At 36.8% G+C, this 12006-nt stretch overlaps 2 protein-coding genes across 4 annotated transcripts in view; one reads left to right on the top strand and one right to left on the bottom strand.

The window, feature by feature from the left end:
- The window catches only part of SULF2 (sulfatase 2), an 80902-nt gene extending 73002 nt beyond the window's left edge, over positions 1-7900 (top strand). For all 3 annotated transcript variants that reach the window (XM_059480659.1, XM_059480661.1, XM_059480660.1), the window contains exons 15-21: positions 1892-1951; positions 2200-2369; positions 2825-2967; positions 3192-3315; positions 3804-3834; positions 4125-4181; positions 5203-7900. In XM_059480659.1, coding sequence (XP_059336642.1) covers positions 1892-1951; positions 2200-2369; positions 2825-2967; positions 3192-3315; positions 3804-3834; positions 4125-4181; positions 5203-5233 — 616 coding nt within the window. In that variant the 3' untranslated portion in view covers positions 5234-7900. The remainder of the gene's footprint in view (positions 1-1891; positions 1952-2199; positions 2370-2824; positions 2968-3191; positions 3316-3803; positions 3835-4124; positions 4182-5202) is intronic.
- NCOA3 (nuclear receptor coactivator 3) overlaps positions 7568-12006 on the bottom strand; it is a 56380-nt gene continuing 51941 nt past the window's right edge. The window contains exons 23-24 of the mRNA XM_059480658.1: positions 11729-11870; positions 7568-10733 (exon numbers count right to left, since the gene is read on the bottom strand). Coding sequence (XP_059336641.1) covers positions 10722-10733; positions 11729-11870 — 154 coding nt within the window. The 3' untranslated portion in view covers positions 7568-10721. The remainder of the gene's footprint in view (positions 10734-11728; positions 11871-12006) is intronic.

Here is a 12006-nt window from a genome sequence, read left to right as displayed (position 1 = left end):
TGTTCAGTTGTGCTGACTGTACTCCTGTGTACACATTTAGGGGAAGTGTACACAGGCCGTTGCACAAGTACAGGGCCCACTGTCTGCCAGGCAGGAGTTTAATTGGACAATTGAGCTCTTGCTCTGCAAATAAGCATAACAGAAAATCTTCCAAAATCAAAAGGTAACCCAAACAGAATTTGCCCCTGAGAAAAGCTGTTCAGAAGGAGACCCAGGAGCACCTTCTCCTGCTCATGGTGATGACAGAGCCAGCTCTGAGGCTGCTGAGAGCCAGATAGTACTGCAGCCACAGTGGCAGAATAGTATGAGTATCAACAAAAAAAAGCAAGCTGTATCTGAATGGAGTCATAAGTGCATGGCAGCTGTGCTTTAGCTGTGCTTAAAGCACCTGTTACCTAGTAGACTCTGTGAGAGGGTGTGGATAAAACTTCTCTGTCCTATTGGTGTCACAGAATGCCTTTTTGAACATGCTGAAAACCTCGCACTCTACAGATACGATGTTTATAATTGTTGTGGACTGTGGATGTGGCCCATGTGGATCCTGCATCAGAGTTGCAGCGGCAGATCCACTAAAATATTGAGATTATCGATTTCTTGGGTTATGGGAGCCCATGTCAAAAAAGATGTATTATTCTAGATGGTAAACAGACAGAAAGTTTATATTGGTTTATAATCCACTGCTTTCAAAACTGAGTAACTGAGTTTACTTAATATGTACTGTAAAGATGAAGTTATTTTTCATGAATGTTTTATAGAAAATGTAAAAAATGTTTATTTTCAGACTGATACACTTATATTTGTGCATAGCATTATTGAGATGATTAATCCCACTGAAAGCAAAGAAATTAATCATCTGAGTTACATATGGTCAAGTGTTTGTATTGCAATTGCTTTGATTTAGCATTTAGAATTAGTTGATGAAATGCCCAGCATCTATGCAAGATTAAAAAATTTACTGAAGAAGATAGTTCTTAAATAATCTTACTTTGTTAATTTGTTATACTAATTAAACTTATGAAAGCTCCCAAAAGTTTTAAGAATTTAAAAGATTTGTTTTGAAGGAGATTTTAATCTGGCAACTAATTGAATTCAGATGTACTGTTTAGAAAACAACAGTTATTAAATTAAGTTTGTGTTTACTGATTTGTGTATGTAGTAACTTTATCAATAAGAAAATATTGCCAGTGACTGTGGCTGTTCTTTTTTTTAAACTTTGGTAATTCCAAAGGAAATTTCTGCAAAATACTGTAAGAGTTTCTTGAGAGGCAAAGCAGTGGTAACGCAGCGAGAATGTGTATGTCTGCTTGCACTCTGCATATCCCTGAATATATTAGACAGTGCTCTTTCTGGGACAGTTCAAGCCATCTTGTTCAAGTTTCCCTGAAGCTTTCAGCTAGTAATAATGGAGGACACGCCCACACCCCTTCCCAGCCCTACAAAGTACAGCTGGTATTGAAATTTTTGCATTTGTAAGGAAAATGACAGGAGGGTAGTATAAACTTGTCATTATCAGAACAAATTAGGGAATACTCTGTTTCAGAAATGTAATTTAATTACAAATCTATTCATTCTATGTGCCTCATGTGGGGAAACAACCAGTTAAAACTAAAATAATAGTAAATTGTAGCTGGATGTGGATGTACATTGCAATGCAGTGTTAGCACACCAAGTGTCACTGTGGACAAAGGATCTGAGGAAACAGAGACACAGTGAGGCTGGGAAGTGCCTGATCCAGTCGAGCGAGGCTGCCTTTATTCATCACATACACTAATAAATTGAAGGGAGAAGTGACACTTGATTAAATCTGCTTCAAATCCAATATGATAATGTTATAAGAACAGGGGCAGTTGTCTTGCTGTTGTTCACCAGCAATGCTGTTTTTATTTTCCAGTTACCATTCAAAACACAAGAGCAAACTGAGACACAAAGGATCCGGTCTTCATCCTTTCAAGTAAGTGAAGGCCTGTTCCTTTGAGAGAGGATGTGCAAAATGTAATATTAATATTAGGTCTGTACACACCAGTTACACACTAGGCAATGACTCTACAAATGCAGAGTCATCTCCATTTGTATGAAACACCATTTAAGTTAGAAATGTGGATTCTTTCTGAGTGGCTTATTTTATTAGCTACTTTGGGGTGTTTTAGCTATGTTCAAGTCTAACAGAGTTTCCATGACCCTAACATTTCATGTGTGCAGGAAAGCCCTACAGGAGAAAGACAGGCTGTGGCTGCTGCGAGAGCAGAGACGGAAGAAGAAACTGCGCAAATTGCTTAAGAGAATCAAAAATAATGACACGTGCAGCATGCCTGGTCTGACCTGCTTCACCCACGACAACCAGCACTGGCAAACTGCTCCCCTGTGGACATGTAAGAGTACTGTAAACTAAGGCGGGGCTGGGATGTTGGGTTGCTAGTAGTTACTGGTTTTATTAGCTCTGTAACCAAAGCCATACAGTCTTTTCTATAGTAAATAATCTCTGTTTTCAGTGTTGTCATTATTGTTGCACAAAAGGCAAGGAGGTAAAACCAACTGCAAATAAGCTACAGATTATTGAATACTGTACACTGATCTGCAAGGTATCTCACCATCTGGAATGTTTCACAACCAGAGAAAGGAACTAGACAAGATGTTACTGTAATTAGTATGTGGATTTGGTATGCACAGAACAAGAAGCTGATGCTGGAATGCATTCTCTGCTTTAGAGCTCAGGAGTGAGAATGAGAGTAACTGTCTATGAATAAAGTAATATAAACAGAAAGTAATTAGCAGTGCTAAAGACAGAAGCATGTAGCTTATGTCTTTATAACTCTTCACTTTGCAGTGGGCCCTTTCTGTGCCTGTACCAGTGCCAACAACAACACATACTGGTGTTTGAGGACAATCAACGAGACCCACAACTTCCTGTTTTGTGAATTTGCTACTGGATTTTTGGAGTATTTTGATCTCAATACCGATCCATATCAGGTATCTGATCATAGACCTTGGGATCACAGCTCGAGAAATACATCATTGTTACTTGTCACCAATAAATTGAAATCACGCCGTATTGCTGTAGGATGACGTTAAGGCCTGTATCATTTAAACTAGTATAAAGTGGCTCTTTCCTGTTAGAAAGAAACCAGCTGTATTTTAAAAGTTACCAAACTACAGAGCAATAGTCACTAAAAAGAACCTCCTGTTTATTGCAGCTAATTAATGCAGTGAATACGCTTGACAGAGATGTTCTTAATCAACTGCATGTCCAGCTCATGGAACTCAGAAGTTGCAGAGGGTATAAGCAATGCAATCCAAGAACCAGAAACATGGATCTTGGTAAGTGCCTCTTCTATTGCACTCACAAACACCCCAAAGAACCCCAAAATACTCTTAATATTATAAAACTTGAATCAGTCACCAAAGGATTTTAGGATTTACTTACAATGGTACTGTCCTGCTGAGGGTGATAGCTGCATTCTCAGATTTTTGTACATGTTCAGTTCATGTTATGTCATGTTTTTAAGATGAAGAAAGACCCTTAGCATAGTAATAAATATTGCTGAGATGCAAGAGAAGACAAGGAAGAAACAATACTCATGAAAAGGGAGAGAATACTCTAGCAGCCACTCTGAAGCTCACAGACCTGAACACAGGTCAGTTCAAGCTGGAAGGGACTTCCAGAGTTCTGCTCCAAACTTCAGCTCAGTGCAGGATCAGATAGGAGACGTGATCTCAAGACATCAGGAAGTTTGTTAAATTTCTTGAGTCTTTATTTTTTCTCATACAGACAATTGTTGGTAACATTGTTAATTTTTCTCACCTAGGACTTAAAGATGGAAGCTACGAGCAGTACAGGTAAATAAACAAAAAAAATTACATTATTCTGAAGTACTACCTTAACGCTGAAAGAGCAAGTGTGGGATTGGGAACCACATGGGAAGGCCGGGCTTGAAAGGGCATTTGAAAGACCTTTCCCCCCCACTTGCTTTGAAACTTTGGAGCTATTTGTTTCAATGTTACACTGTGTTCTGATCTTAGTAGTCAAAATTCTGGCTGAATTCTTCTTCCTCATCTTTCAGATTGTGGTACTAGTTGTTTTCTTGGTGATGGTTAACTTTTTTCTCCTTTTGCTGCTTGAAAATTAGGCAGTTTCAGCGTCGAAAATGGCCAGATGTGAAGAGACCATCATCTGCCAAGTCACTGTGAGTTGGGAGCAATTCACCAAAAGCATTAGCTTTTACTTAACTTTTCTCTTTTTGTATGCACCACCATTTTAACATCATCATCTATTCTCACAGAATGCTTAGGAGGAAAGACCTCTAAATTATGCAAGAAATATGATACTGCCATCATTACTGACAACTACTGCTGCACAAAACCTCTTCGTACATGTTTTTTGAGAATCCTGGAGCATTAAAATCAAGGCAATTTCAAACAGTAAAGGTAGATGCTCAGTTAAGAAACCAGTTATGGTCAGTTGCCAATAAAAATTAAAGACCAGTACACTAGTTTTGTCTAAACTTAAACTAGTAGCAGCTACCTAGTAGTTTTTCACACAATCCAGGAAGAACAAAACTGACTGTAATTTCTCACAAGTAGTGAGGCAGCATTATGTATTTTCTTGCCCTTTATCCAACCACAGCCTTTGTGCTGTGAGCAGAAAAAAGAATTTAAAACAGAAAGTAGATTATAAGACAGATTTGTATCTACAACTGCTTTTTTCTTACTGAGCTGCCTTTTAAAATGTGGTGATGATCTGGCAGTTCTCAAACTGCTAGAGCTCAAAAGATGAGGTACAAATTTAAGTCTATTAAAAAGTTACCATTGCCTGTTAGTGTCTCTGAATCTTTCCTTAAAAAGAAAGCAGAGACTTCATTAAAAATCATGAAGTGCTCTCAAACTGTGCAGTGGAAAACACAGGTGCAACTCCCTTCCTAGGCACAGTCTTTTTGCCTGAGAGTTGCTTATATAATGCAGTGGTTTTATTTCTAATTGAAGAGATCTAAGACTGGCTTTAGAACCAAAATGAAGGTGGAATTAACAAGCTTTGTACAGGTTGAAATTTCAAACACTTGAATTGTTTCTGTCATACACCTGCTATGCTTTTATTGGTGGTTCACAGTGTTTCCATTGGTTTTTACTGCATGGAACCATTAAAAATACCTTTCTTATTACTTTCTACTACAATGTTATACACTAAACTGCATTTGTTTTATTTTAAAGAGGACAACTGTGGGAAGGCTGGGAGGGCTAATCTCCCACAGCTGCTGCACCTCCATGAGGATACAGACGGGGCAGGACTTGAATCCATGTACAGACTAAATGAATTATAACATTCACCTGAAGGACTGGATAAACTTTGAGGCTGAAATAGATAGAATGTTTGCACTGGTGAGTGAGTTCAATAGAAGCAGTGAAATTATGGGAAATGCCATCAGAAATAGAGGTCTCTGAAATCCACTGTTGTACCTGCTTTGTTGCTTTGGATTATACCTCACCTAATTCACAAGGCATTTTACTTCAAGAAGACAACGCTGATTCAGGAATTGACAGAGGAGGAAACTCAGCCACATCCCAAAGAGGACTGCCCCTGCAGTGGCAGTGTTTACACAGACAGTTGACAGGACCTTAAAACAATTTCCAGTTCACCTTTATCTTTAGTTGTCGTGAGAAAAACTTCAAAGCCAAGTACAACACTAAAGCAAGATTCAGAAAACAAAGGTGCATTTGCTTAACACTGGGGTAAAGGTAATGTTCAAGAGAACTCTGAAAAGATTCAGGAACTGAAGTCAGTAGCACCAAGTGTTCTCAACACCATGGAATTTCTTCAGTTTCCTCTGAGGATACATTTTAGTTCCACATCTACTTGTTCATTGTATTGTCACCTCTATGAAGATCAGAGAAAATCTTCACTCAAAGGATGCCAGATTTTTTGAGGGATTGTGTAAATATTGATCAGTGTACTGTTTGAAAATAAATTCCTTCAAATTGTGAAGAAATTTATTAATAAAAAAGAGTGTAATGCCCACACGCCATTTCTCAAAATGCTACGTCAGAATTAATTCATTTCTAAAGGTCCTGAAAAATTTCAGTAAATGTACATCTTAAATTTTAACACAATCAGATTTGTATGAAGGTTTTTTTATGTGGTAATATTATACTTTACATTCAAAACTAGAACAGTTCCTTTGAGAAAGTAGTGTTTGCTTAGCAGTGTAACTTTTACATTTATTTTTTAAAAAGGCAGCTCTGGGAGTTCAGTACTTGTGGTCAATAATCTAGTTACACTTTAGTCTGCAGAAAAGTAAATGTTGTGAATGACAGTTACTATTCAAAGGTTTTTACAGGAAAAAAACCCTATAATTTTACTAAGAAAGCACAGTGTACATAATTATTTCAGTAGTTTCATAAGAACATTATTACATAAGTTGTAGTACAGGTACTAATGGTGAGATTTCTATTTATCATTTGTTTCGTGTTACTTTGCTACCTGTGTTTAAGGGCAAATGCCTGAGGGTGCTTATGGGACAGACTCAACCAACTGTGGCCTTCACTCCTAACAAAGAGGTATTTTTTCAAAATGCAAATTCAACTTGCCCTTCTAGAAATGCAGTGTAAAAATACAGCATGGAAGTTATTTTGAAACCCTTCCTGGTTTTGCCGTTTGGAAAATCAAGTGGAATTATATCCAGACATGTAGATCCCTGGTATCACAACCCCATACTCAAAAAATTTACTTGAATTTAGGAATGGGGGGAAAAAACCCCGCTCAAAAAGCAGAAGTGGAGTCTTCATATGTGCTGAGTAAGATTGGGCTTGAGTATTTGTATGACATGTGGTAAGTCAAATCCACTACCCAAAGCTTTCTTGCAAGCTTTTTTTAATTATGCAAGTAAAATCTGAATGTCTGCCTTAATCTTGCCATGTGTTTTCATTAAACTTGTTAAAAATTTCATGGATTATCAGTAAAATCTACTAGATTATGAGATCCTGGATCCACACATACAAACAAAAAAAACCCTTAAGTTCCCCAAAACCCCCACATTTTTTCTGCTTTCCAGAGAAGTTTCAGCTATCTGCCATTTCCAGTGTGCATGCAGAAAGAATATGAAAAATTTGCCCTTTTGTATTTAGCTCAGTCTCTGGCAAGGTGAGGTTGTGACTGTTAAAATCCTGCAGGGCCAGTGTTACTGCACCTGTTACTTACTTGTCAGGCAGAAGGTTGAAAAGTTATCTTGTCCCTTTATAGAAAATAGTGAGCTGTGAGACTTGTATGTGACACAAGAAGCAGCTGGTATTTAATGAAAGGTACGTTGTTGCCAAGTTTGGGGAAAGATACCACCTCTTCTCCTTTCAGCTCTTCTACAGTTTGCTGTTTAAGTAGACATAAATTCTAGTTCGTGTTTGTGCTGAATGTGTGTCTCATAAATGAAAAGTCTCAGCTATTACTCCCTCAGCTTTTACGGCTAACTAGGATAAAATGTAAATCATTCTTTATATACATTTTTCATCAGTGATAGCAGGGAATTTTCTCTGACCTGTACTGGATAATCACCCTTAAAGTATTAGCTCATACAGTGTCACCAAATTCTGATTATAAATAGAAACCTTTATTTACATTATTATTAACATCCAAACACAAAAACCAGAAGGGCAGTAACACCTTACAACCAACCCTTTTATAAATCAGTCCCTATGATTTCTCTGTTTTGCAAAATAAAGATACAGATATTTCAAGCAATACTTGTAATGTAAACTAAGCTTCGATTCAGTTCTCAATACCGTATGCCTTCTCCTGAGAATTTTTTTAAAATATTGCTCTCAGATTTACATAGTTTCACACTTGCTGTATCATTTTGTCATCTGGTGGTCTGCACATAAAATCTATAATAAAAGGTGTGCTAACTGGTGCAACATTCAAGGAAGTTTTGTCTTGTGACAAAAATGTGGTGTGAATTTCTCACTTCAGAAGCAGTATTTTAGGCCAAGGAAAAAAAGTGCACTACATGGAAGTTTAATAAACACATGTGATCAAAAAAGTAATAGAGACACAGCAAAACAATGCTCATTTATGCAGCAGTGATCAGAGGTTGCTGTACTAGCTAATTCATCTCTTACTGCTGAATAATGTTATGTGGGTATTATTTTAAAAAACATCCACAAAAATGTACTGCTATAGGACCAAAGCAAAACTGATGGTGGTAACTAAATGTCAACAGATTTCAAACCAGATGTACTAGTTGGTGCTGCCACGAAATACACTGTCAATGCATTTTAAAAATGCCTGCTGCCCCTTCATGAAGTTTAAACTAAACATCTTTTAATTCAGGAAAAAAAAAAAGTAGGTACTGGAAAGCTCCAACATGCTAAACCTATGAGAAAAGGATGAGGTTTTCTAATGCCAGTCAGGTAGGTACCAGTTATACATAGATGTATAAATAGAATTACTATTTAAAAAAAAAATTGTACTGCAAGATGTATGTAGCAGTATGTAGTCTAAGAGCTCACCTAATGAAAGCAACCGGTGTTAGTAGTTTCCATCAGTATAATGACCAACTACAAAATATAAATATTGTTCTGGTCTGATTTGATATAAAATGCAAGGGACTGTTGCCTTTGACCCTCAGTAAGCAGCATTTACTCAACAAATAGATATGATCCAAGAAGTGAAAAGATAAAAATTTCTTAGGCTTTTAAAAGTTTTGCATTCTAAAGACACATTAATCGGACGGAAAATTCCAAGTAAGTGCTGTGATAATCTATATACTCAGTACTAGTGGAAGAGACAGGGTAACATGAAGCAGCACGATTGACTCTACATTCTCTTTGAAACACAGCTGGCTAGGTGCTAAGGATGAATTTATGAAAATATTTCTAGTGAAACTTACTTCTATTAAAATGGAAAATCACTGAATAGTCTGAACAATAAAACCTCATCTCGCTAACAGTACCAAGAATAAGCAAAAAATAACACAGGTCAGGGGATTTTTGGTTTCTTTTACTCAGTTGGGAGAAATCAATTTTCCATTACACAATGAACAATGTAACAGAAGCATCACACACCTTAAATATTTCTGGGTCATCCCTTAGGAAGGTTTAGCGGTTTAATTCCTTGTAATTGCAAAAAGTGCAAACGGATCTTCATTTCAAGCACCCAAAATGGAGGGGGAAAAATCCCCCAGTGCTATCAGCAAAGAATATGTAACAACACCTAAATACTGCTATGACAGAAATCTGCTTAGAAAATACATTCGTTACTATTAGAATAATCCAGTGAGGTGTAGACATTTGGTTAAAATGTGGCTTAATATCCTTAAAGATTTCTGGATGTAACATAATAACAAGTATTTTGCAACAGACAAACATGTTCAAAGAAGGTTTAGAGTTCATTAAAATTGACCAAAAAGACACAATCCAGATTCATCAGCTGAAAAGACAACCTATTATAGACAGACAGGTCTGTCCTGACAAATTGTAAGATCTTACAGAGCAGAGCCTTCGTGTCAAACTGCCTTAGGTAAAAAATGTAACAAAAGTGCTCAGAGGTGGAGAAAGTATTCAACAACTGGTCTATTTTTTATAAAAAGCTCTATGTTAAACATGTAAAAATAAATGAAGTGTTGAAGACCAAAGGAGATAAATATGTGGGCCAAAGTCACCCAGCTTCAAAGTCCTTAAATGTAATTAAAAAAAAAAAAATTTGGACCTCAACTACACTCAGTTTCCAGAATCAATTTTGTTAAACATTTAGTTTCACAAACTCTGCAAAAATGAGTTAGTGACCTATAAAAGTCATATGTATAATACATTATTTTAAAGATCATATTTACAAAATTTATTCACAAAAAAAGACTGCAAAATTCTGATTCGGGTTGCAGTGTCTTGCCTTGAGTTTTCTGAAGCTTTTTTCAAAAAAAGATGAAAGATTATTGCTCTAATTTCCACAGAAAACATTACATTATGCAGTCTTTTCAAATAATTCTTAAGAGATTGTGTTTGTGAAGGAATATGAGTACACCCTACCTTCATATTAAGTCCTTATCAAAGACATTGCATCAATCCATTATATAGTCCTCTATAAAGTGCACTCAGCTGCACAGCAATATCTAAATATTAGTCACAATTGTGTTTAAATAATTTAAATTGTTTATCCTCTCTTTTCAACCCTTGGCTTCAACAGACAGGATTTTGGACTAGCACATGCCAAATAATTTTGCACTGCTACTTTGCTTGGGAAATCCCTGACTCTTGGGATAAGAGACTAAAAGCAGCATTTCTATTCAGGGATTCTTATAAAAGAGAGAAGGCTAAGAACTACATTCTCTGTCAGATATTGTTATAAGAGAAATCAGGAAATTCTTACCACTGTGACTTCTCCAGGCACTTTTGTCTGCCTGGGCTAAAGGGCTTTGGATAGCTACAGTAAACAGATAAAGTATTCCAGGAGTCTACTCATCAAGTCTGTTAAAATGGCATTACCAAATTCACATTCCTAGAGGAAGAGTGCCAAAAATATTAATGACATTTTTTTTGTACCCCACATCATCAGTAATTCATAGGTTGCTTCTACTAAAATGTATTTTTGTTGGGTAGGGGTTTTTATTGGTTTGTTTTCCTCTGGATGAGGAAATTTATCACTGGTTTCTGTTAAGCCCAGTATGACTTGCCATGAAGAATTTGTCACTTTCCTTTATAACACTAGTGCATTCAACCGTTCTTGTTTGAAGATGTGGTTCTAGATGTCAGCAGTATTTCTGTTAAAGAAAAGATACTTTCATCAGAGAAGATATCTTTGCTGAAAGAAATGGTTTATGTTCTGCATTTGGAAGAAGGAACTACTGCCAATCAATGCCTAGAAGCAGAAGAGCTTTCTAGTGCTCCACTTTGAAAATAAATTTCTTGAAGATAAATGCTGTCCTAGAATTTCCTAAACACACTATTTGGGTATCTCTATGTCATATAGATTTGGAAAATCTGACATTTCACCTTTATATTCTCCTACTTATAAAAGGCATTCATTGTATCAAAGTCCTCCAAAACTTTACTCACCCCCAGAAGTCCTCATTGTTCTGACTCCTTCCTCAGGTATGCTGCACAAAATTCCATGAGGTACTTTTTACTTGAATAGATTTAGCTTTTGTCAGTATTATGTTGCTCATCAGGCATTTTGTGTAAGGACTGTGGCAAAAGTGTATTTTGTATTTCAGCTTTCTTTTCAGTGCCTGTTATTAGCACATTTTCATCTTAAATGAGGGGTCTAAGTTTTCCGTTGTTTCTGGCTATGCATACGCAAGTTACTCTTAGGTATTGTAAGGGCAAGTATCATTATCGGTGTCTGCGAGAAGGATACTGCACTAGCAGCATTCTTAGCCTGACTTGTAAGAGTTATTACATGTAATTTTCAAGATCTGCTGAAGATGCATTTCACAATGTCCATGGATTTTTTTTCTGGGGTTTCTCCAGGTTCAGAAGTATTTCATCATCCTTTGTGCAGTTTAAGGCTTGGTCCTATCCATGATACTTCAAAGTCAACTTCAAAGCTAATCCCAGCATACAGCTTGGCCTCATTGTGAATTTGCTTATGTATCATCAAAAAGAAAGTATCTCTTAGAACATAAAATTAATAGGACCACAGATACTAACAGGATAACTGAGAACAGGATTGTGCAGGAGGAATGGATGTAAGCAGACTGTACTCAAGAGAAAAAGAGTCAGCAAATCTTTTCATCAGTCTTGATGTACAGCTTACCTGGTCTGGACCCATGGGCAGTCCTGACATAGGCATGGTATTAATACTCATCTGTCCAATATGGCCACTGCTGCCATTCATGTGCATCACACTGTATGCTGCTGGGCTACCTTGATGGCTGAACTGCTGCTGGGGAAAAGAACTGAAGTACAAAAGGACAAATGAAATTACCTTCCAAGAAGTCTACACACTGATGTATTGCCTTCCCTGCACCAGCTGTCAACATGTGAAATATAAAACTGCTTTCACATTTACTCGTTTTTACCTAATATCTGTTC

This window comes from Ammospiza nelsoni, chromosome 12, assembly GCF_027579445.1.
Source record: "Ammospiza nelsoni isolate bAmmNel1 chromosome 12, bAmmNel1.pri, whole genome shotgun sequence".
Taxonomy (NCBI): domain Eukaryota; kingdom Metazoa; phylum Chordata; class Aves; order Passeriformes; family Passerellidae; genus Ammospiza; species Ammospiza nelsoni.
This window is presented reverse-complemented; position numbering and strand designations above follow the sequence as displayed.